General features: G+C 43.8%; 1 protein-coding gene across 1 annotated transcript in view; it reads left to right on the top strand.

Annotated features, from left to right (window-relative positions):
- TMC3 (transmembrane channel like 3) overlaps positions 1 to 21,737 on the top strand; it is a 228,700-nt gene extending 206,963 nt beyond the window's left edge. The window contains exons 13-24 of the mRNA XM_061595861.1: positions 670 to 779; positions 1,115 to 1,193; positions 3,544 to 3,798; positions 5,789 to 5,917; positions 6,294 to 6,361; positions 7,572 to 7,700; positions 8,362 to 8,472; positions 9,497 to 9,622; positions 11,782 to 11,860; positions 12,082 to 12,124; positions 17,422 to 17,770; positions 20,876 to 21,737. Of these exons, the coding sequence (XP_061451845.1) occupies positions 670 to 779; positions 1,115 to 1,193; positions 3,544 to 3,798; positions 5,789 to 5,917; positions 6,294 to 6,361; positions 7,572 to 7,700; positions 8,362 to 8,472; positions 9,497 to 9,622; positions 11,782 to 11,860; positions 12,082 to 12,124; positions 17,422 to 17,770; positions 20,876 to 21,737 (2,340 nt within the window). The remainder of the gene's footprint in view (positions 1 to 669; positions 780 to 1,114; positions 1,194 to 3,543; positions 3,799 to 5,788; positions 5,918 to 6,293; positions 6,362 to 7,571; positions 7,701 to 8,361; positions 8,473 to 9,496; positions 9,623 to 11,781; positions 11,861 to 12,081; positions 12,125 to 17,421; positions 17,771 to 20,875) is intronic.
- Positions 21,738 to 25,492: the final 3,755 nt, after the last annotated feature.

The following is a 25,492-nucleotide window of genomic DNA, read 5'->3' on the forward strand; positions in this document are numbered from 1 at the left end:
TTTTTATTCTAATTGTGTTTTGAATTTTTTTAACTGTTGTTAGTATGCTTTTCTTTTTCTTGTTCAGCTGTTTTGTTTAGGTTTGCTGCCCTGGGCTCCTTTGTGGGGAAGCGTGGGATATAAATTCTATTATTATTATCATCATCATCATCATCATCATCGTCATCATCGCGTCATCATCATCATCATCATCATCATTATCATTATCATTATTATCATTATCATTATCATTATTATTATAGTCCTACTCAGAGTAGTCCCATTAAAACTAATGAGCTTAAGTTAGTCATATCCATGAACTTCAATGGTCAACCTTGAGTAAGAATAGTGTTGAATACCACCCTCTGCATTTTTTAAAAAAATCAGTGTAAATATTCACACTTAAATATGTCTTTTTAAACATATCTTCTCTCAAAAGATACATCTTAAATCTGATATTGAATACATTTTTAAGCGAAACATGTTTGCTCTCAAAATGCACATTTTAAAGCTTATTTTGAATGTTTTTTGAGCTGAGAACTGAGCCGCAGCACTTGGAGAAGTGTGAAATAGTTATATTCTGCTCTGCACATTAATCTGTGGATCACATTCGTAGGTATCAGATTTGCAAAAGATTAAATTTCGCAAGGACCTCTCCTACAAAATCCCATGTGCTGCTCTTCTTTCCAGGTAAGTGTTGTCGTCTCACTCATCACAATGCTCGCACCTTCTGCCTTCGAGTTGATAGCTGCACTGGAGATGTACCACCCTCGAACCACCTTACGCTTTCAGCTTGCCAGGTATGGGGAACATCAGTAGCTATGTGTCAAATCAGTAGAAGGAGGGCTGGACATCCCATTTCAGGCTGTATGGAACCAAGGGGCTGCAGCAGAACAGGGCTGTGGCTCAATGGTAGAGCATCTGCCCTGCATGCAGAAGGTCCTAGGTTCAATCCTTACCCCAGGCATCTCCAGGTAGGATGGAGAGTCCTCTGTCTGAAATCCTGGAGAACTGGTGCCAGTCGGTGGAGACAGTACTGAGCTGGATGGACCCAAGCACCTGACTCAATATAAATCAGCTTCCTATATGACATGTTAGCTGATCGTAGCTTTCTATGCTTGCTGTTTCGGGACAGAGTTCTCGTCTTGTATCTGGGAAATCTGTACAGTTTAATCATTGCGCTTCTGGACAAAGTGGACAGCATGAGCATCGCTGTAAGTTGCAAATCTTGACTATCTTGGGGTGCAAGCTGTACATTGTATTTTAAATTGAGTTTTGCAACTCAAATTATAAAAATAATATTTTGAAATATAAAACAGTCCCCAGGCTAAAACCAAGCATTAAAAAAAATGGTCAAAACAAAAATACTAATAAACCCAACATAGCCAAGCCCCAGGAACTTTGCTTGATAGGAACACGTGGTAAAGTGCATGTAGCAATATTGTGGGGAATGAAGAGTTAGTCCATTGCAAAAAGAGCCATGTGCCTTCATGTTGTGATGGCTGGCTGAAATTAGCAGCTCTAGGCCTCAATGCTGTTCCACCGCAAAATAAGAAGTTACGTTCGTTTAGTAAGAAGCGGAGTCCTTACGAGAAGTCCAGCAACGCCACTGACTCCCTTTTGCAACCAAACGCTCTGAAATGAGTTGGAAACGTGCTACCAGTCTAGAAGTGCTCCAGTTAGAATCTGTCCACTGCCATGCATGTTCTAGGTAGTCTTGACCAAAGAATGGGAGGGAAACTCGATGCACTTCATATTTAAAGGTGAACCTACGTAATTTGCACTTTCTGAAGGAATACGCAAACTGAAACCCAGCTGCCCTTTGAAATGCGCACTTCTCTGAATTTTGCAATGCAGTTTTCCTGCCCTGTAATGTGTACAAAATGCATATACTGGGATAAAGTGTGCATAAAAATGCATGTATTAATAGGGGGGGAAACCACACAAAAATGCATTATATTAGGAGAGCAAAAATGCACATGACGGGCAAAAATGCATACAGAAAAGGGTGTATTAAGAGAAATCCACATTAAATGTTAATATATTTTATGAGGACTTTAAAGAAATCTCGAACTGATGTGGAAATGTTAAGAATGGAATTTAAGGTTGGAAAAATGAGAAACTGAAATTGACAGATTGACCCACCCTTAACAAAGCCTGTCCCCACCTCTCTCCCTCTCATTCATCCCCCTTTTGTGATATGTGGTTAGACATAGAGCTTGCAGGATAGTGGTGGCAGTGGCTTACCAGCCATCTAATCTAAGTCCAATGCATGTAATCTAGAGCCAAAACATCCCCAACAGATAGCTGTCCACCTTCTTCTCTGAAGACCTTCAGCAAGAGAGAGCCTACCACCCCTCTGGGTAATTTGTTCTGTTTTTGAACTGCTCTTAACGTCCAGACGTTTCTTCTAATGCTCAACCAAAATCTACCATTCTGTAACCTAAGCCCTAGTCCTCTGGGACAGCAACAAACAAGGCTTTGCCCTCTTCTGTGTGACAGCCCTTTGGGAATTTGGAGAGTGCTGACATGCTTCCCCAAAACTGTCTCTTCTCCAGGCTAAATATACCCAGTTCCTACAACATTTTTGTTTTGTATACCACTGAACAACTTTGTTGCTCTCCTCTGAACCAATTCCAATTTTTAAAGGGTTGTGCCACTGATTTATGTTATGGGGCTGTCATTAGGGCTACGAGAGAGTATATGGCAGGGCTGGGGAACTTGTGGCCCTCCAGATGTGGTTGGACTTCCTACGCCCATCATCCTTGACCTTTAGTGTTGGCTGATGAAAGTCCAACAATAAAGGGCCGCAAGATCCCCAGTCCTCTCCTAAGAGATCTAAAACCCCAAACAGTCTGGAACCAGGATATTTTAAGTATGATCTGTAATGCCACAGGGTGCTACCCTTGTGCCAGGGTGAATGCCAAATCATTGATTAGAGGCAGTTAGCCTGTGAATCTCAATGAGGCCATTAAGAACACCAAGAGGTAAGCAGTCTAGTAATGTTTATTGCTGAGCAAACACATAGAAATAAGCATAATATAGCTCATGTTCCTTGGCATCAGTGTTTGGAAGATCCCCTGGGGGCAGTTGATTGCCACTCTATCATTCCTGAAAGGGGCCTTTGCCACTAAACTTCTCTTCCTGGTCTGATCCCTGCTGTCTGTCTGTCTATGTCCTCCCAGTTGTCTTTCTGTGTCTCTTTCCCTGTCTACATAACAGATGCTAGATAAAGCCTACCTGACCCCTCCCTAAGAGGGATCTGCAGCCATGTGCCTGCTAGGCTCCTGCCGATCTCATGGACAGTAGAGTGACCTAATACAGATGGAATGTCCTCCTCATGAGAGCTCTGAAGTGGACAGCTAGTACAATTCTAGACATGTCCTCTCTATTCACAATGATCCAATAATTAACCTTATTATTTGACCCTATACAAGATCCCACATAGACCCTAAATATAGCATTTGAGAGGTAATCTGCAATGGTCACCTACACCTCCTTCTCTGTACAATATTCTTGGCACTACATGACCTTCTGAATTTAACCTTTGCCCCATGATTTCAGGAATCTGAAGTTCTCAACAATGGAAGCACCACAGTGGACACTACCACCTTCTTAGCCACTAAAACCTTTCTGGAATACAACTTTTCAACAACCATTCCCAATGTGCATGTTCTGAGGAATGGCACCTTCCTTCTAACTGAGAATCACACTCAAAGCTATGCCCTACCCATCAACCTGGTGACCAACAAGACAACACCTTCTGAATCCAACACTCAAAGTCACCAAGATCAATGCTGGGAGACCTATGTTGGTCAAGTAGGTTTGATCCTTATGTGAGATTAGATAGGCGGGTACCCAAGGCAGTGATGGCAGCAAGACTGAGGAATGCTCTCACTGTGGAGATCCATTGAGCCCCTTGTCTTTTAGCTTTTGGATCAGCTGTGGGGATTCTGTGGCCCTCCAGATGTTGATGGACTACAGGTCCCATTATCTTTGACTGTCGGCCATGCTCGCTGGGGCTTATGGGAGTTGGAGTCCGGCAACATCTGGAGGACACCACATGTACCCCACTCCTGTTGTAGACCTTTCTAGAATATTCTTCTGTGTCAATGGGCTTTTAACCATAAGAAAACTTATACGGTTTGAGCGGTGACTTTTCTACTCCAAGCTACTTTCCAGTGTATATCAGAAGAGCGAAATTATTCCAATAATAATAATAATAATAATAATAAATTTTATTTCTAGGCCGCCTATCTGGCCGCACAAGTGGCCACTCTAGGTGGCGTACAAGATAAAGTAAAATTCAACATACAAACTACATAAAAACCCAAGAACTACAATATAAAACGAAACCGAACCCACCCATAGCTAAAACCAATGGCACCCAAAAGAAAAAAGAAAAAAGGGGGGGAAAAGCAGCAAAACAAAAACAAAACAAAAGACAAAAACCCAGGCCACCTCAGCCACCTCAGCCAGCCAGCTTATGTATCCCTTATTATGGGTGTGGTGTCAGAAGAAGTGTGGTTCCCTAGATCCTTTTGTTTGAAAAAAACTACAACCCTGTGGGATTTGTTTTATATGTTGCAACATGTCAGCATTGGCTGGGACAAAAAAGCACCCCAGTGGCAAAAATCAATAGGCTCTTGGGGAAATTTCCTGGGATATTTTTGTCCCAGACTCAAAAAGAAAACTTTGTGTTGGCACTGAAATCTGCACTACTGGATCTGTTTTGATAGAAAAGTTTTACCCCATGAGCTGGGGGGAAAAAACGACAAGCCAACATGTAAACTTCTGTTGCTTTTCTTATGGTTATGGTCTGTCCTGGCACCTCTCTTTGGTTTTTAGAAAGAAAACTGTAAATTGTAAGGGGCTGAAATTTGAGGGCATTGTCATCTGCATTGTAGCAAACAAAAGGGTCACTGCTCTGTGGCAGAGCATTTCCTACGCAGGCAGACAATCCCAGGGGCAATCCCCAGCATCTCCATGTAGGGCTGGAAAAGGCTCCTGTCTGAAACCTACACTTCCTGCCAGTGTAGACACGACTAAGCTAGATGGAGCAATGGTCTGACTTGGTATAAAGTAGCTTCCTAGGTGCCTACATCTCCAAAGGAGAGATTTTCGAGCTAGAGACCTCTTTTTCTCTCCCTATTGTTGCCTGATTAGATTTCAAATAATTTATTTTATTTATTAAATCTGTGTCCTGCCCTTCCTCCCAAAGGAGGAAGCACTTGGACTGCATTAGTACTTGGACTAGAGCACTATGTATGATGCAGGAGGAGAGAAAAAAACCAAAAATTGTAAAATTCAGCTTTCTAGATACCTCTGCTTCCTTTCTTTTTAAAACAAGAAGCTCAGGTTTCTGTCCCTTATGATTGCAGAATTATGCATGAAAGAGTGCAGGCAATCCCATCCCATTTTCAGTTCCTGCTTGCGTTGGCTCTGTCACTCCTACATTGAACATGTGCCCACATTTCATTGGATGCTAGGGTTGAACTCACCCTTCAGTTCTAAACAGATGAGAGGTACAAACCTCTCTCTTTAGGTGCCTTTTTTCCATTGATTGGGGAGGGGGCATATCCACACCATTTTGTGGTCTTTTCCTTGTCTCTTCTTTCAGATGTGGTAGCCATGTTGTGTTATGTCATGACCCTATGACTGGCACCCATGACACCTTCTCAACATGCCAAATGTACTCACTGGTTGTTTATTTTAAGTGCATTTTAAAAAAAAAACTGCAAAACCCAGAATGGAAAGGAGAAATAGTCTTGTCTTGGAATATGATGTTTTTGCATCTTTAATGTTTCAGGAAATGTTGAAGCTATCTATCATTGACATGCTGTTCACCGTGGCAAGCATCCTGTTGATTGACTTCTTCCGCGGGCTTTTTGTCCGATACTTAAGTGACTGTTGGTGCTGGGATTTGGAAAGCAAATTTGTGAGTGTATCTTTAATATATGTATTTTTTCAAAAATGTGAAAACTCGGGGCACATTATATAGACATTGGGCAGCTGCTGAAAATGGCATCCCTGTGTTGCATTCTGCCCCCCTTTCCCAAAAGCACAATGGTGGGGAATCTGTGGCCCTCCAGGTGTTGTTGGACTACAACTTCCATCACGCTTGACCATGAGCCACTCTGGCTGGAACCGATGGGAGTTGCAGTCCAAGAACATCTGGAAGGCCACCATCTCCCTACCACTGCTATAACTGGTAGTGTAATAATTATATAAGCAACACCTCCAACCAATAGATGGTACTGTTCCGTGTCCTTTAGTGCTTAGCTAAGGTTCTATGACTTGTTGTTTTCTTGCAGCCAGAATATGGAGAATTCAAAATAGCAGAAAATGTCTTGCATTTGGTCTACAATCAAGGGATGATATGGTAAGTACTTAACACATGTGGATTTTTGTGGGAGGTTTTCCAGCCTAGCCAATCATGCTGGGCATTTCCTCTCTGGGTTTCAAAGGAGGCCCTGATGCTGAAAGCCAGATGATGCAACTCAGCCAGACATGGAGCTCTTGCCATCAGGACTCCGGGGTGGGGACCAAGATGAGACAGAGAAGCTCAGGTGAAGTAAACACTGACTTTGTAGCCCAGCCTTCCTCAAGATATTGTGTTGGACTCTGTTGGATCTCTCATCATCCCTGACCATTGGACATATGGGCTTGGGCAGATGATCAAAACATCTAGCGGGCACCAGGCTGGGGAAGGCTGCTGTAGTCTGTGCCCACTATAGTCTTGCCTGTTGCAACCCACAATCTATAGACCTCTTTTTTCAGGCACAAAGACATTTGACCCCTGTCTCTATTGGAGAACGGGGGAGCTAGGGATGGTGGGGGAGAAATTTGGTCAGGTCACATTTAAAGGTGAACCTAACTAATTCACATTTCATAAAGCATGAACCGAAATGCAGTCAGCCTTCAAAATTTCTCACTTCTCTGAATTTTCCAGTGCAGTTTTCCAGCCAAATAAATACATATAGTAGGGTGCAGTGTGCATAAAAATGAATATATGAGCAATAGTAGCATGCAAAATTGCATTAGATTAAGAGAAATCGCTTTCAAAAGTGTATATATTAGGCAGAATTGCATGCAAATATGTATAAAATTAGGAAAATTTCACACTAATATACTGATTAATTGTCACAAGCGCTTTTGTTTAAAAAGTAGCCAACTGTTATAAAAATATGAAGAAATGAATTTAAGACTGAAAAAATGAGAAGCAGAGAGACTCTGAAATTTGAGAGATTCGCCTATCCTGGAGTTGTGGGGACATCGCTGTTGTTTCTGAATGGGCTTGTTGGAGGAGGGGTATGAATTTCTGCCATTGCTAGCATTGGCACTACGATCTCCAGGGTGCAATATGGGAAAACCCCAGCATGTGGCATCATCAGCAGGGATGTGTCAACTTTAGAAGCCAGAAGAGAGAATTTGCGGAGAAACAAAACCAACTTTTCTGAATGCTCGCCAAGAAAGCTCATAATGATGGCCCAGCCCATTCTGAGTTGAGCAAAGTGAAGTTTGCCCACCAGCATCTTCCTTTTTCCAAATTAAGTACTGCTTTTAAGGGTGACGATTGTTTTCTTTCCTAGGATGGGAGCTTTCTTTTCACCTTGCCTCCCAGCTTTTAATGTTCTTAAGCTGATAGGGCTGATGTACCTGCGGAGCTGGGCCGTGTTGACATGCAATGTCCCTCATCAGCAAGTCTTCAGAGCCTCAAGGTTAGTTAGTAACTGAATAAGTAGGAAGACACAGGGTTGTACCCAATGTTAGAGAAGACCCATTGAAATTAATGGACATAATTATCTTAGGTCTATTTTCAATGCATCTACTCAGAGCAGGATATAGCTGAATACAACCCATACTGACTAGGGAAGAGGAAAACAATAACTTTTGGTTGTTGTAATAGTTTTTGACAAAACATATGTGAAAGAAAAATTAGACAGTTAAGGACCAAACTATGCATTAAATGAATGGGTCTATTTAATGTGTCTTGCTTTTAATTTTAAAGTAGCATCTGCAGGGTGATGGGGTGAGTGGAACCACGCATGTGGGGAGCAGAGTATTAACCTCTTCTCCTTAATTATTTTATTTATTTAACAAAATTTATAGAATGCTAAATAACCAAGACAGAAACTTCAGAGTTGGGGTAGTGCCATATATTACATCTCCCTTACAAATACACATCAGGATTATGAGATACAGTGAATAGAAGACTTGGGGTCACAAATGCAACATTGTGATGGAGGGAAGGAGGAACTCCTATTGGATGGAGAATTCCCCTAGCGAAAGCATTGGGAAAGTTTTGCTATGAATAAGATAACATACTAGAAATCCATGGTATGTTGGAGAGCTGTTTATTAATACTACCTTCCCTTGTAGATCTAATAACTTCTACTTGGCTATGCTGCTCTTCATGCTGTTTTTGTGTATGCTTCCAACCATCTTTGCTATTGCCCGCTATAAGCCATCCCTCACCTGCGGCCCTTTCAGGTGAGTTGATACCGGTGATGTTTTGTTTTATGTTTATGTGCGAGACGCTTGCAAGCAGAAGGAACCTTACAGATCATCTAGTCCAGTGTTTTTCAACCTTGGGTCTCCAGATGTTGATAGACTACAACTCCCATCATCCCTGAGCATTGACCATGCTATCTGGGGATGATGGGAGTTGTAGCCCAACAACATCTGGGGACCCAAGGTTGAAGAACAATGATGTAGTCCAACCCACCCCCTGCTTAGGACAGGATTTTTGCAACTACAGCATCCCCATCCAGCCGCTGTGTAAACACTACCAGCGAAGAGAGCCCACCACCTCCAGTGGGGTGGGTTCCACTGTCAAACAGTACAAAGAGAAACTATGCATAGGATTGCAATCATGCTGATCCGGCTGCCTGGTTGAGGTTCACCTATGACAGGGCCTTCTAGGTTCCCCATTTGTGAAATGCCCTCCCTGGTGAGATGCATCTCTCTCTCTCATTACTGGCTTTGAGGAGAAATGTAAAGACATTCCTGTTTACCCAAGCATTGGATACGTGAGAGATACTGGCCATGGCAACCTAGCCATGTGAAAGTCCTCAGGAAGGGTGCACAGCAGGGTGGCTGAGGGATGTGGGCTGGGGAGTGTCCTGAGAGCCAGACAGAGAGAACTTGAGGGCCACATTCATCCCCAAGGCCCAAGGTTTCCCATCTCTGTTGTAAAGGCTAGAGATAGGCAAGCACCTTCCAGCTCGCCTTGGAATTAATTTGGTTGTTCTGAACCACCTCAGAGAACCTTTAGGAAAACATGGTCTATTCAAGTGTTTTTGGACAAAGTTCAAAAATACAAAACTCAGGGACACTTGGCTCCAGTCCTCTCTATCAGTCTGGCCCACTCTTCCCAAGCAAACATAGGCCCAGCTTCCACCCCCAACATTTCAGGCAATGGGGCCTGGTTATTACCAGAAAAGAACTATGAAGTTTTTAAGATGCTGGGGATATTTTTTTTCTTGAGAGAACAACAGAATGTTTTCCACCCTAGCGGGCAAGAAAAAATATATGACATTGTGTCCGAAACCATCCAAGCTGACTTTCCTGTCTGGTTCCATAAGGTGATGATTTACGTGAGCAGTCCCGTTGTCGTCCTTCCAGCTTTATTACTCCTCTTGTAAGTCTACGAACCTTTTATCGATTTCACTGCTACCATTTCGGTTGCTGTTGACCTGCAACAACCCCATCCTACAGTCCTCCTGCGAATGACTGTACCATTTTAGAGTTGCAGTTGAGCGACTGTGATGGAATACTCTCCCAAGACAAAATCTCCTTGGGCAGAGAAAAGTAACATGTCAAGAAAGATGCTAGACCTGAACCTTTCTTCCTCATATGCTATCTTTCTACATGCAGGGTTTTTTTTTTAATGTGGAGGAGCATTCAGTCCTCCTAATTTTACACACACACATGCACACACACATTCTGAAGTGGTACAGTCCTAGGAAACTTATATAATGTCATTACTAAGCAAATAGGGTCTAATACTGATCCCAGCTGGATTGTTGTCACTTTCAGTCAGCTGCCTGGCAGTGCTAGCAAGCCTCTCTTGCCAATGCACAATCGGGAATGCACATTAAGGCCTCACAGACCAAAGTGAGACTTCTCCTGGGCCTAATTAGGTCCACAGGATGGAGGTTATCCAGGCCTGCTGTGGACAGATCTTAAGCTGCTATTGTGTACGTAGTTATGCATGTGTTCAGTCCCACTGAAATTCATAGGAGCCATGTGTAAGTAGGAATGTGCTAGAATACCATCCAATTTCGACTTGGTTGCAGAGTGGATTTTTATGTGGTGATTTTCCATGGCTATTTTCTAATCTGGATTTTTTTTTTTTAAATCCGCCTCTAAAATATCGATTTTAAGAATGATCATTTCATCGATATTTCTTTTCATTTGTCAATATTTCTTCACAATATCGATATTTCCTTTAAAACTATAGACATCAATATTTTTTGCGAGGGGAGAAAACAGTTTGGTAACAGTCACGGCTGGCGGACAAAGAACAAACTTGAATCAATACTGGCCTGTTAGGTCGACAGAATACTTTTGAACCAGCACCAGCCAATGGATCCCATCCCTTCGTGTAGGCCAGCCAACTGCTGGACTTCAGCTAACTGGGGAGGGATCACAGTACAAGATATAAATGTAATATTAAAAAGGATTGCTTTTTTTTTAAAAAAAAGATGGCTGTCAACGTTGCAGTTTTTATGACACTTTTCAAAACGAACGTTCCTCTCAAAGTGGCTCTCCTTATTCAAATCACAGAAATAGTTAGCAGCCATTTAGAGCCAAGCTATTGGGAATGTTACGAGCCCCCTTGCTTCTACAGCCTGAGGCACCAATGCTGGAAGTGGCTTCTTGCGCAACTCGCATTATGTGAATGCTGTACATGTCGGTTATGTGCTGCCTTACTCTTTAAAACACAGAGAGGTGAGTGACCAGGAACGGCTTGGGTCCCCACTTCAAAGTATTTTGAAATAGTGCAGGGAAGACATTGGTAATACAGACCTTTGCAGAGAGCATGCCTCAATGTGCCACTCACCAGCTGAAGAGCGGAGCATTCAGTCCTGCTGGATGCTGCTTCGCCAGCCCTGCAGGGAAGTGGTGACAAAGCAGGCCTGCTGCTTGCCTCCCCCTCTCCCCGCCAGGATTCTCCATCCCATGGCAATCCAGGGCTGTCTCTGTCTGATCCACCTGAAGCCTGGATTGGCCCAAATTGGGCCAATTCAGTTCATGGACCTCGTGCACAGCCCTAGAATTTAGTGTGACAAACTTTCTCTGGATTAGGACCATCAGTTTCCACATGCTTTTGCCATTGGGTGTCTGTGGGTGCCCTGTCAGTCTCCCCGTTTGGCAAAGGGCACCCTGCTCACTTCAACTGGAGGGGGCTCACCGCATGCAAAGGGCTCTCTACTGAAATGAATGGGAAGCCCAGAGGTGTGTATCACAGAGCACCCAGGGGCCAGCATCAGGAGTTTTATGAATATGGAAGTCTTATTTCTCATGGAGTTATTTAGCATGCTTATATCCCACTCTTACATGAGTGGTCTCCCATCCAACTTATTCATAAGGGCCACACCTGCTGAGTTTCAGCAACTCTGCAGGATCAGGTGTTCATACACTGGACTTCATTGTGTTCATATGCCCATGAACAAAAACGTTGGGAATCTCTATGTCGGTGAGGGTGGGAACTTGTGGAAATTAATTATTTGCAGTTATAATCCAATTCCTGCACCACTGAGAATTGTGATTCAGAGATGATCCTCTCTCTTCCAGCATGCTAATTTATTATCTGCAGAGTATTGCAAGGTCATTAAAATTCACTAACAATCAACTGAGGATGCAGATCCAGAATGTAAGTACTGGTTTGGTTGTTTATTTTATATAAAAAAGCTCTTATTAAACATTTGTAGTGGCTTTTCATAAAGGGCTTATCTTAACTCAAAATCTAAAGGCTGGGTGGAGTAGGGGCTGCAAGATGTATTAGCAATTTTTATGTGGTGTGTGTTTCTTTTTGTAACAAAAGCTATTACTTAATCCCACATTTTTAGTTAATTAGCTTTGTGTGCATTTTAGGAAAGAACCGAAGACAAGAAAAAAGTGGTTCAAATGGCAGCAGGTGAGTAGGAATGCTGAGCAATCCACAAAGCACTTCACTTTATTTGATTGTATGATGATTGTATGTTCTTTGGGAGCCACGACCATCTTTGTCAACAACGAATACCACCACCACCAGAACTACTGTCAGATCATGTCTCATTAATGTCAGAGGGAGAATTAGTATCAATGAAGTGTGGTAAAGAATTTTCCAGAGCTTTGTTTTTCCACAGAAAAGTTTCCATCTCATAAGTTCGCTAGTATCAATGAATGGATGCCAACTGCAAATACAATATAAGGCAAGCTTGGAAGTTTCAGATTTTTAGCTTTGTTTATGAAATACAGGACAAATAAACATGTTAAAATTGAATGCTCCCTACAGTATCAGAAAATTTTCTGATGCAAACTGATTTTTTTCCTGTTTGAATTACCCTAATTTGCTTAGGAAAATTCCCCAATCCAAAATTTTCCAGCAAACTCACACCACTTCATCATCATCATCATCATCATCATCATCAACACCATCACCATCACCACCACCATCACCATCACCAACATATTTATCCCACCCTTCCACTGTGGAGCTCCAAGTAGCTCTATACTTACAGCAACCCTGTGAAGTCAGTTAACCAGAGAATGAATGGCCCAAGATCACTCAGAAAGTTTCAGTCCTCTAGTTTATAACTTCCAGAGGGGTAGCTGTTGAGCTCTAGTCTGCACAGGCAAGGCAGAATTAGCTTGCTGCACAGGACACAGAGGTTTACAGCCAACACAGTTCCAGTAAGGCGGCAAACAGGAATGAAGAACTCCGACACAGTCCAGCTTCGTGCCAGTAACAGAAATCTTTATCAACGTGCAGTTAACAAATACATTCACCAACATTACATGCTCCTACTATCCCCCCCCCCACACAGCCTGGCTCTCTTAGGCTTCTAATTTATAGCCAGTAGATTAGATCAGTTGCAGCTGTGTGTCCTTGACTAATTGCATAGCTTTTAACCCATTCCCAACATGGGGAATGACTCAGCTTAAACATGAGCCAACAGCCCCCACCTCATTCCACATGTTGGGTGTTACTGTTGCTCCGCAATTCTTGTTTTACATTTTTACATAATTTTGTTTTACATTTCATTTTACATTTACATTTAGTTTTAGAACACATACGTAGTACAGTTGTATATATACAGTCTCAGTTCCATTTGAGTTACATTTTCATATTTGATATTCATTCAATTATTCATTCATTAAACATTAACGTCAGTTTATTACATGTCTTGGTCAGCATTTATGTTATGTAACTTATCTCGCCAATTTCTACCCCCATCCAGCATTGCAAACCATTCTTGAAAATCCTGCTCGGTCCAGTCATCTTCCTCATTCTGACACTTTGCTGGTGTTTTGTGTTCCTGTTTTACTTTTACAGTCGTCACTTTAAATCTTTCTGGAGGTTGCCCCAGATTTGCTCTTTTTGATCTCCTTGGTATGGGTGTAGGTTCTTCTATTGGTACTGCTGGACTCTCTGTCTGTGCAATGTTTTGTTCTATCTCTTTAACATTCTGACATTCTACTGTTCTTTCCTCTTGTTTAACTTCAGTTTCTGCAGTTTCTACAATTCCCCCTCCCCTCTCTTCCTGGGGATCAGGTTTAATGTTTATTTCCTGTTGCTCGTTTTGTGTGCTATCTATGTGTATGTCTACATGTTGAGTACTGTCTTCCCAGTCTTGCTCCTGTGTTTTAACACTTCTACACACATGTAAATGTTTCTTTCATTAACCAGACTCTGTGATATGCACCCTCAAAGCCGAGATAGTAACCCTTTAACGCTCTCGGACCTTGTTTGCCTTTACGTTGAGGTTTGGGAATATGTGCCCAACATATTGCTCCAAATTTCTTTACATGATTTAGATAAGGCTTTCTGTTAAACATCTTTTCATAAGGTGTACAATCCACAGTACTTTTATATACCCTGTTCAACAGAAAATTAGCATAAATTGCACATTCACCCCAGAAATCCCAGGTAAGTTTAGAGTCTGCTAACATTGCTCTCACAGTGTCCTATAAAAATCTATGATATCTCTCTGCAACACCGTCCTGATATGGTGCAAAAGGAGCTGTTAATTCGTGTTTTATTCCTTTTCTGTACAGATATTTTTGCAGAGTTGAGGAGAGAAATTCCCCTCCTCTATCTGACCTGAGTGTAGCTATCCTGGTTTTGAATCTCGCCTCTACCCATTCCACAAAATGCTGTAACTTCCCAGCGGCTTGTGCTTTGTTATTCAATAGGTAAACAAAAGCGTATCTTGAATAGTCTTCGACCAACACAAAATAAAATTTTGCATTTCCTTTTGACTGTTTAAAGGGACCGGCCAGATCCATGAGGATTAACTGAAATGGCCTTTGAGTGCTAATTAGCCTTTCTTTGTGTATGGGAGCTGCAGTTGATTTCCATTCACTGCAAACATCACAGTCCTCATACTGCTTACAAGGTTTAAACTGTAAGTCTGCACTATGATTCATTGTTTTTAATAGAGTAGCATAACTTACATGTCCCAATTTCCTATGATACAAATGTATACATTTTTCATGCTTTTGTTTGTTTCTTACTGTGTTTACACATTGTGGGGCTTCATCATTTACTATGAACAAGGCTTCTTTGAACTTTCCCATCACACAAATCTTATTCCCTTTAGCTATTGTGCATTTCCCTTTGTCAAAGTTAACAACATAATTCATAGCATTTAACTTGGCTACTGACATAATATTTCTGTCCATACTGGGAACATAAAGCACATTTGTAACTAGCGTTTTTAAACATTTTATATATATATCACTCCTACCCCTTTAACTTCGCGACAGCTTCCATCCGCCAAATAAACTTTCTGGTTCTTTGTTGGGGTCAGGATTTTAAACTGTTTTTCATTATTTACTAGAAAATGACTTGCTCCCGAGTCGACAGCCCAGGATGTGTTATGCAGTTCATTGACCTTGTCTTTAGTGCCTACGACATGCACTTTAAACGGGTCTTTCTCGCTTTGTTGCAATCTTCTTTTCGTCTCTGCCTGGCATTGACTGCGTAGATGAGTTGTGGAGCCGCATCTGTAGCAACGTTTCACTCCATACGCCTTCGGTCCTTGCACATTCCGCTCCGGGTTTTCTTTGTTGCTCTGTTTACTTTTCTCTTGTCGGCGTTCTGCTTCTTGAAGTAGTTTGTTTGTGATGTACGTCATGCTGAGGTCCGCGTCCAGGAGACTTTCTAACGCACTTATCACTCCTTCCCAGGAATCATTTAGAGTAGACAGCGTAATATATGCCATCTGTTCCTGTGTATGCTGCATGTCCATTTCTTGCAGGTCAGCAAACAAACGTTGTAAGTTCTGTAAATGCCTCTGCATGGACTCTCCCTCTTTGTAACGGGACTGGTACAGTCTTTTAGCAAGTAAAACTTTAGAGCCTGCAGTTTTTCTCACATGTACAGCACGTAAAACATTCCAAACTTCCTTTGCTGTGTTTAAGCCACTGACATGTATTAACTGTTCATTCTCCAGAGCTAGGATAAGCAGAGCTTTAGCTTTCTCTGCTACTCTTATCCACTCTGCCGGTGGGGCTGCTGGGGGGTCTTCTGCAACAGTGTGCCAGACACCCTCCTTCACCAGCAGCATTTCAGTCTTTACCTTCCAGTAGGAGTAGTTGGTGCTCCCCAGCCTCTCCAAGGGATAAGACACACTTCCAAACGCTGCCATCCTTTTCACCCTTCTTGGCTGTTCAGTTCTTTTGCACTTTCTAATTCTCTGCCTGTTGCACAACCTCACAGGATCGTTGTGCCAGCTGCAATGACTGGGACCATAACCCTTTGTTGAGCTCTAGTCTGCACAGGCAAGGCAGAATTAGCTTGCTGCACAGGACACAGAGGTTTACAGCCAACACAGTTCCAGTAAGGCGGCAAACAGGAATGAAGAACTCCGACACAGTCCAGCTTCATGCCAGTAACAGAAATCTTTATCGACATGCAGTTAACAAATACATTCACCAACACTACATGCTCCTACTATCCCCACACACAGCCTGGCTCTCTTAGGCTTCTAATTTATAGCCAGTAGATTAGATCAGTTGCAGCTGTGTGTCCTTGACTAATTGCATAGCTTTTAACCCATTCCCAACATGGAGAATGACTCAGCTTAAACATGAGTCATCCTGCTACAGCAAAATCAACCTACAGTCTTCTGGTACCTTCAAGAATTACAAATGTCCTATGGCATTAAAAGCTTTCATGAATTAGCGTTCCCTTCAACCGATGAATGGACTATTAGCCTCTGTTGGCAGGGGTGTGTGCATATATTATAAATCACAATCTCTAGCTGTAGAGATTGTCGATCACTTCCACACCATACATTTGAAGCACTCTTATACCACTTTAACAGTCATGGGTTCCACCAGAGAATCTTGAGAACTGTAGTTTGTTAAGGGTGCTCCAGCTCTGTGAAGCACCTCTGAAGAAACCTCAGTACCATTAACAAACTTCCGTTCCGAGGATTCTTTGGGAAAAACCATGACGGCTAAAGTGGTATAAGAGTGTTTTAAATGTTATGGTAGGGGTGCGATCCAAGTAGTATGTAGACTGTAATGAATTTAAGGGACTGAAAGGGAAGTAATCTCCACATTCTAAATGAATTATATTGAGAGGTATATACAGTATATACAGCATCCCAGCTTATTATGGCGTAAGATTTTGTGGATTAGAATCCAATTCACCACATATACATGATAATGCTTTGTGCAACTGACGAAGTGGACTCCAGTCCACAAAAGAGTACGCCAGAATTAGGCAGCCTTTTTGCTGCCAGAGGCCACATTCCCTCAACAGGCCATAGGAAGCGGCCATGTACTGAGTCAGACCATTGGTTCATCTGTCTGATCTTTCCAGGGATCCTGGGGACTGAACCTGTGACTTTCTGCATGCAAAGCAGGTGCTGTGTCACGGAGCTATGCCCTAGTCCCGCACTGACATGGTTGCTGAGAATCTGGGAACTGCAGGGAAATCTGGGCAGTGAGAATTCCAGGTGTGCCCTTGTTTCACAGAGTGTGCTGTCCAGGTCGGTTGGGCATCACCACCATCCTATGTGAATTCAGTGTGGCCCCTACACTCCTTTGCTGCCGTGCACTGCAGAAGGAGATCAGCAGTGGCAATCAAGCCGCCATTCCAGAAAGTGTGTCCATCGTTCCTGATATTCCCAATAAACCTTCCAAAAAACACAGTTTGGGAAACAACTATCCTAGTTGATGATTGAAGAGGTTATCATTATGTTTTTATTTTATTTTTAGCCAGAATACAAACTATTGAAGGAAATGACAAAAGGCCAGAGCAGGAGAACGACATCATCAGCCAAGAGTCTTCAGCTCGGTCTTCAACACCAAGGAAGAATGGCAGCGTCGTGAATTTTGAGTCTCCCAAAGGCAGGCGGATACAGACCATCTCTCAGTCTGTACCTCAGCCTGAAGTAGCCAAGCCAGTCAGCCCACTGCCGGCAAATGCTACTCCAGCAGCTCCGATGCCCCTAGGAACTCCAGTCCTCGGAACGACTCCAGTGCCCATCATTCCAACAACACCGGCCACTCCAACGCCTTCTCTACCCAAGATACAGAAGCCTAAAGCAGAACCCATTCCCAACAGGTAAAGCCTTCCTCTTGAGCTCTGAAAGGAAATGGAGTAAAGGAACTAGGGATGGAATCATCTGTCAATTGCAGTTCCTCATTTTTCTAATAATAACTTGTGTTCTCCACTTTTCTGCAGCCATTTGCAATTTTTTTTAAGAAAAACATCCTCATGAAAATTCTTCAGCATTTTAGGTGTGGATTTCTCCTAATAAATATATTTTTGTATGCAGTTTTGACTGTTCACATTTTTCCCAGCAATTTATCCGAATATGATGCATTTTGTATGTTATTTTCACCAATATATTCATTTTGTGCGCACTTTCCCCTAATATATGCATTTTTATTAACATTGCTTGATTGGAGAGCGGCACTGCAAATTCTAGATAAGCGTGAATTTCAAAGGATGGCTGTGTTTCAGTTCTCACATTGTTCCAGAAAGTGCAGATTTGATAAATTCAGCTTTAAAAGCAAACGGAATCAAATTTCTCGCCCATCCCTAAGAGGAACACAAGAAGCTGCTTTATACTGAGCCAGACCCACTGGTCCATCTCGCTCCATACTGTTTACACTGACTGGCAGCAGCTCTCCAAGGTTTCAGGCAGGGAGTCTCTCCCAGGCCTACCTGGAGATACCAGGGATTGAACCTGGGACCTTCTGCGTGCAAGGCAGATGCTCTACCACTGTGCTAAATTAAATAAAATAAATAAATAAATAAATTTAATTTTTGAGTCGCCTATCTGGCCGAAACCACTCTAGGCGACGTACAACATTAAATTCAACAATACATAATAATACAATACATAATAAAATACAGCGCAGTCAACAATAACCATTTTAAAAAGCGGCAGTACAGGGCCATCAATAGACAATTTTAAAACAATATAAATAAATTAGCCCACCCCGGGGACCCCAAAGGCCTGTCCAAAGAGCCATGTTTTTAAGGCTCGGCGAAATGTATCTAGGGAAGGAGCATGGCGAAGATCGAACGGGAGGGAGTTCCAGAGAGTGGGGGCCGCCACTGAGAATGCCCTCTCTCTAGTCCCCACCAACCTAGCTGTTTTCGTTGGTGGGACGGAGAGAAGGCCCTGTGTGGCTGATCTGGTCGGGCGGCTTAGTTGGTGGTACTGGAGGTGCTCCTTCAGGTAAACTGGGCCGAGACCGTATAGGGATTTAAAGGTTAAGACCAACACCTTGAATTGGGCCCGGAAAACAACTGGAAGCCAATGTAGATGAAATAACACCGGCGTGATGTGATCACGGCGGCAGCTGTTTGTAAGCAGGCTTGCCGCCGCATTCTGCACCAGTTGTAGTTTCCGGACCGTTTTCAAGGGTAACCCCACGTAGAGCGCATTGCAGTAGTCTAAACGAGAGGTAACCAGGGCATGTACCACCAGTGGGAGCTGATGAATAGGAAGGTAGGGTTTCAACCTCCGTATGAGGCATAGTTGATACCAAGCTGCGCGGCTCACTGCCGAAATCTGAGCCTCCATGGACAGCTTGGAATCAAGTGTTTATAGTGGCTTCATTCATGTCACAACTTGTATGTGTGAAAGCACTAGCACAGATCTTAAGGACATCAGAAGAGCCCTGCTGGATCAGAACAAAGGCCCATCTGGTCCAGCATCTTGTTCTCACAGTGGCCAACCAGATGCCTCTGGGAAGCCCACAACCAGGATGCAAATGCAATAGCACTCTCCCCATTTGTGATTCCCAGCAACAGGCATTCAGAGGTATACTGCCTCCAATAGAGGAGGCAGATTAAAAGAGATAGGAGGGCTATCTGTATGTACTTACCTGGGAACAAGTCTCATTGAACTCAATGAGGCTTACTTCCAAGTAATCATGCCTAGGAACTGGCTGTATTAAACCAACTGGACATTAAAACCATGCAAGGTGTAGTGTGGCCCAGTGTTCCACACTGTATGTCGGGAAAGATAAAGGGGTCCTTAATGAGATCCATCAGAGAGCCAGTGTGGCATAGTGGTTAGAGTGTTGGACTATGACCTGGGAGACCAGGATTCGAATCCCCACACAGCCGTGAAGCTCACTGGATGACCTTGGGCCAGTCACTGCCTCTCAGCCTCAGAGGAAGGCAATGGTAAACCACTTCTGAATACCGCTTACCATGCAAACCCTATTCATAGGGCTGCCATAAGTCAGGATCGACTTGAAGGCAGTCCATTTCCATTTCAATGAGATCCACAAGCCTCACCCTTTGGCTCTTCCCAGTTTCAGCCAAATCTAACATTCTAAAAACAATAGCTGGGAGGGTGGCGGCATCACAAAAGGTCCCAGGCCATGGTCTGAAGGCAGATGATGTAGCCACTTTACTGAAGCTAAGGAGGCCTGGGTCTGTCAGTACGTGGATGGGAGACCACCTGGCATGTACACTGCCTTGAGTTTCAATAAGGAAAAAAGGTAGGCTGAAAAGGTTCTAAATAAAGGATTTTGAGGGCAAGGAAGTTCACATGGAGTGCTGGCTTGGTTGGTTGGGCCTCACCACCATCCCACATGAACAGAGGGTGTGTTTGATAATGGTCTCAATCAACATGGCTGCACGTTGCAGGTGATGGGTAGCGTCTGGCAAGGTCTGTTTTGGGAAGCTGGTTAACCATTCCTGATTATCTCATTGAAGTACAGCCACTTGATAACAAACCGGTGTAGGCTAAGTTAGGAGTGGGGAGAAGTTCGATTCAGTTTGCACTGAAAGGCCAACTGACCTAATTCACACCTTGCAAAACAATATGTGAACCGAAACACAGTCATCCTTCAAAATTCATGTTTCTCTGTATTTTGCAGTGAAGTTCTCCAGCCAAATAACATATATAGAAAAATGTAGATGCTAACGTGTACATATAAATGCATTTATGAGGCAAAATAACATGCCAAAATGTATTACATTAGGAGAAATTGCCTTGCAAGCAAAACTGCTTATAAAAATGTATATAGTTGGAGAAATTCACACTGAAATGCTGACAAATTTTCATGTGAACTTTTTAAAAAAATTGCAAGCTGATATAGAAACGAGAAGATTGATTGGAAAAATGAGAAACTGAAACTGACATACAGTATTTGCCCATCCCTAGACCAAACCAGTCTGCCTTTCTTTCTCTCTTTCTAGATACCCAAGTACAGTTCATGGTAGCGCAAGTGAACTCTGCAAAGCCAAGGCTTACACCCCCGTGAAGTTCAAGAAGCGCGTCGAAGATGTTCATTCAGAACCTCTGTTCAGGAAGAGCCATCATCAAAGTAAGCTGGAAGCTCACGCCGCTGTCGGCGCTCCCTCTTTCGTGGGCCACAGGACTCACACGGCAAGGTACTTTATCGTCAATGAGCATGAGCCCCGGAAAAAACTCCTCCGCTCCACAACACGGCTGCCGAGGAATTTCCAAAGAGACGAGTCGGGTGATATAGTTGAGCTGTATCCAAGGAACTTCCGAAGGTACGTGGTTCGGACACCACACAGGGTGTACTCGCCTCATTTCACTGAAGAGGAGGAAGAGGAGGAGTTAAGGAGAGGCATGGCCAATAGATCCCACCGCCCGCGGTCACTCTCTGATCTCCGGGCAGCACCCCGCTTCTACATTGGTGAGTGTGCTGACAGCCGAATTCTTACCAGCAAGCCCCTGGCTAAAATGCACTACAAATCTTGGGAGGATGGCTTTGGGCTAGCGTTCGACAGGCCCCCGCATGCCCACAGGAAGATTCACGTGAAGAACATTGAACTGGACCAACGCTACCCAGAACACCACATGAAGGCAAAATCCAAGCACAAGCCTGAACCATCCCCCACCGAGTCCGAGTCCCTTTCTGCTGGTTCTAGCAGTGACCAGCCAACCAGTGGCAACGATCAGTACATCCAAGTCATCCACAGCAAAGAGAAGTATCTGAAATCTGGAGCAAAGCTAACCAGGAAGAAATCCAAGACTGGTGTTGACTTAAACATGGCTGAGGCTAATGAACTTATATGCTCAAATGTGTAGTGGGGAGGGAAAGTCTGTTGCATCTGTCTAGAATTATGAGCCAGAGCATTCTTGGAGACCCATCAGCTACCTCGGGTGTGGGGAGCCTTTGGTCTTCCAGAGGTGGCTGAACTACAACTCCCAACATCCCTGGCCATTGGCTATGCTTGCTAGGGCTGATGGGAGATGTAGTTCAGCCACATCTGGAGGGCCAAAGGTTCCCCACTCCTGAGCTACCTGAAGTCCCCAAACATTTATATATTTGATTTACAATAGGAAATCTGTGGTTCTCCAGATGCTGTTGGACTACTGCTCCCATCATCCCTGACCACCAGCCGTAATGGCTGGGGCTGATGGGAACTGAAGTCCAGCAACATCTGGAGGGCGACAGGCTTCCGCATCCCTGTTTTAAAAATTCCCTGAAGCAAAGAGCCACTTGGCTGCACTTAGGGAAGATACTAGGTAGTTCTGTTCCTATACTGTACTGAGCACATATATATTTGATCATTCCTGGCAGAACTATGTTATTGTAAGATTAGATTGTAATTATAGACATGCATTGAAAGCACTCAAAACAAGCATCATATGAAGCTTTTCCCATCCTCTTATGAACAGGGGTGTCTGGGGTCTTGGGGGGTCTTAGACCCCTTACATTTTTAGGTGCAGGGTGTCAGCAGGGTCCTTATGTGTCCAGTATTATATAAGCCAATCAGCATGAATGGGGAGTGTATTGGCCAATGAGAAGAGTTTTCTAACATGCTTCCTTGTTCTGCTGATTGGAGCCAATCAGAGTGAAAGGAGGTGAGTCAGCCACTGAGAAGACTCTCCTCAGTAGCTAACACACTCCCCTTTCATGCTTATTGGCTCCTAGGGATGTCTGTTGCTGTGGGAGAAGGCATTAACAAGGACCTCATTCTCAACCCCGCAGCAAAAAAAGAGAAAAGGATGGGAGGGGGGTGGGGCTGTGACTATCATGAAGGGACCCTGCGCTTCTGAATTTGCCACTATGCCACTGCTTTTGAATCTTGGATGCATTTAACCTAAGCATGCCTACTCAGAAGCCCCAATGAGTTCAATGAGAGTGTGTGCAGCATTACAGCCTACGACACTGCATTCTGGCAAATACAACCTGGCTGCATCAGTCTGCTGCCTTGCCAGAAGATGGCACTGCTGAGCAGCTCTTCACTACACTGTCGCCACAAGTGGCTGAAGGGTGGTACTGCAGCTTCTACTTCAGCAGTTGTCATGCGGCTCAAGTGGTCCAATAGTGTAGGTTCCACCTCACTGTTTAAAATTACTCTGAGCGGCTCCTCAATCTAAGTTGTTCACACAAAGACCAAGCTGCTTTCTGACGGCAGACCTACTTCTCAGCTCAGCGCCTGTTCACCCTCGATTGACAGAACACTTGCCAGTTCTACAATGCTCATTGCTGGCATTCAATAAAACATTAGTAGCAGTCGTTGTGCATGACTGAATACTTACCTCCGGTCAACTCCCTTCTTAACCTCAGCGCTTAGCATCTATTTTGCTTCAGTTTTGCAGTGCCAGTTTCCAATAGAATACTTAAGGCTGCACCATTATAAATCAGCAGATTAATCAACTAATTGTTCTAAGAGGCGAGCACAAATTAAGGCCTTGCTGAGACAGCACAATGTCTTGGGCTGGTCCTGACGCAGGAAGCTTCCTGAATTTGTGTATGGAATCCACTCTGAGTTTTGGTCTGAACTTTCAAGGAGCTTTGCTGTGCTGTTCAGAGTAAAAGCTGGAGCGGATTCCACTGCCCCGCTGACATGGAGCCAACAGTTGCCACTGGCATGTTTACACGCACAGTAGCAGGAAACTGCTTTTTCCACATTTTATGGAGAGCAGCCCCCAAAAGGGATCCTGTTTCCTTACGTAATTAGTGACACACTCCAGAAGAGTAACCTTATTTTGCAGCAAAAAGTCTGCTGGCAGCCTTGGAGTGGGAAATAAACAAATGTATTTATTATATTTAAACGCCATCTTTCCTTCAAGGAGCTCAAGGTGGCATACATGGCTCTCCCCCCCTTCCCATTTTATTCTCACAACAACCTTGTGAGGTATATTAGGCTAGAAGACAGCGAGTGACTGGTAGCGGTGGCTGGTGCCCATTGAGACTGGTGGGGCAGAAGGCAGGGAGCCCAACAATAGGTGGAGCCAGAACCAATGTCAGGCAGAGCAGTGGCATCATTAGGGTTGGTGCCACCCAGCGCGGTAACTCATGGTGTCACCCCCATGGACCTCCTTTTTTGAACTATAACTCCCATCAGCCCAATCCAGTGGCCATGCTGGCTGGGGCTGATGGGAGCTGTAGTTTTAAAAAGTAACTTTTCCAAGCTCTGGCTAAAAGCTGCTATACAGATCAGTTAAAAAACAGATTAAACAGCTCTGCAGCCGAAGGCTTACTTGTATAGGAGCACACTTCCTACTCAGAGTAGACCCATTGAAGTTAACAGACCTAACTCAGGATCATTAATGTCAATGGCTCAACTCTGCGTAGGCCTTAGTCAAACACGGCCCATAGGAACTTGCCTTGTATCAGGTCCAGCTGCACACAGACTGGCAGCATCTCTCCAGGATTTCAGGCAATGGCCTCTTCCCAGCTCCATCTGCAGACCCTGTGCCGCTGCCCTGGGCCCTTCCGTAGCTTTCCCACAGAGCTCGCCCGCAAGGCTGGCCCCAGCTCCCCGCACGGGGCGCCTTTGGGCCAAGGTTCCCTGTGACACCCTCCCCTCGTTCTCCCTGTCAGGTTCCCACCTGCTTGTGGCTACTGCCTTTCACTAGGCACCACCAGGGATACCACCAGTCCGGACCGTCCTTTATATGGTTTCTCACTCCGCTCTAGCACAGATCTCACTAGATCCCCCTGCTAGGCAGCACCACCAGTCACGTCCTATAACCAATACTCCCAGAGACTTTGCCTGAGTCTCTCTCTAGCTGGTTACTTTTATGACTGCGTGCTTATGCTGTTCCCAATCCCCTTGTATCTTTATAGATAACGCATACAACTCTGGGTTGCTCTGGATACTTGAATTGTTATTATTCCTCCCTTCACCGCTGCCACCATTAGATACTGTTTCTGTTCAGCCTTGGTAATTACCTTGCCCTCCCTTCTAGTATGTATATCCTCCAGCCAAGGATCAGGCCTTTGGTAAACCAAATAAGTATTTATTAAATATCAGAAATAACAAGATTAGTTTTAGAATGTTTCACAAGCGTATGGTTTCATCTATTCCTGTTTTGTACTTGACTTATTATTAATCAGAACTCCCACTCCCTCTTTCTCCACACTCCTGACCTCCACCCTCAAACACCTCTTTCTCCACACTCCCAACATCCACCCTCAAACACCTCTTTCTCCACACTCCCAACATCCACCACCAAACACCTTCTTCTCCACCCTACTAACATCCATCCACCAAACACCTTCTTCTCCACCCTACTAACATCCACACCACCAAACACCTTCTTCTCCACCCTACTAACATCCACACCACCAAACACCTCTTTCTCCACCCTACTAACATCCACCCAGATTCAACTGTCATTCTTCCATTTATACTCCCAGCCATTCAAACACTCAGCCAATCATCCAGCATTCTACTGCTCATGTACTCCCCCCCTCTTTCACTCCACTTATCATATGTCTTCTATATAAACAGCACTTACCATATTTACACTATAAGCAGGAACATCACATTTCCCCCCCCCCCCTTAAAATAACAGCAAAGTATTATTCCTGCTCTAGGATTCAT

This window comes from Rhineura floridana, chromosome 14 (genome assembly GCF_030035675.1).
Source record: "Rhineura floridana isolate rRhiFlo1 chromosome 14, rRhiFlo1.hap2, whole genome shotgun sequence".
Taxonomy (NCBI): domain Eukaryota; kingdom Metazoa; phylum Chordata; class Lepidosauria; order Squamata; family Rhineuridae; genus Rhineura; species Rhineura floridana.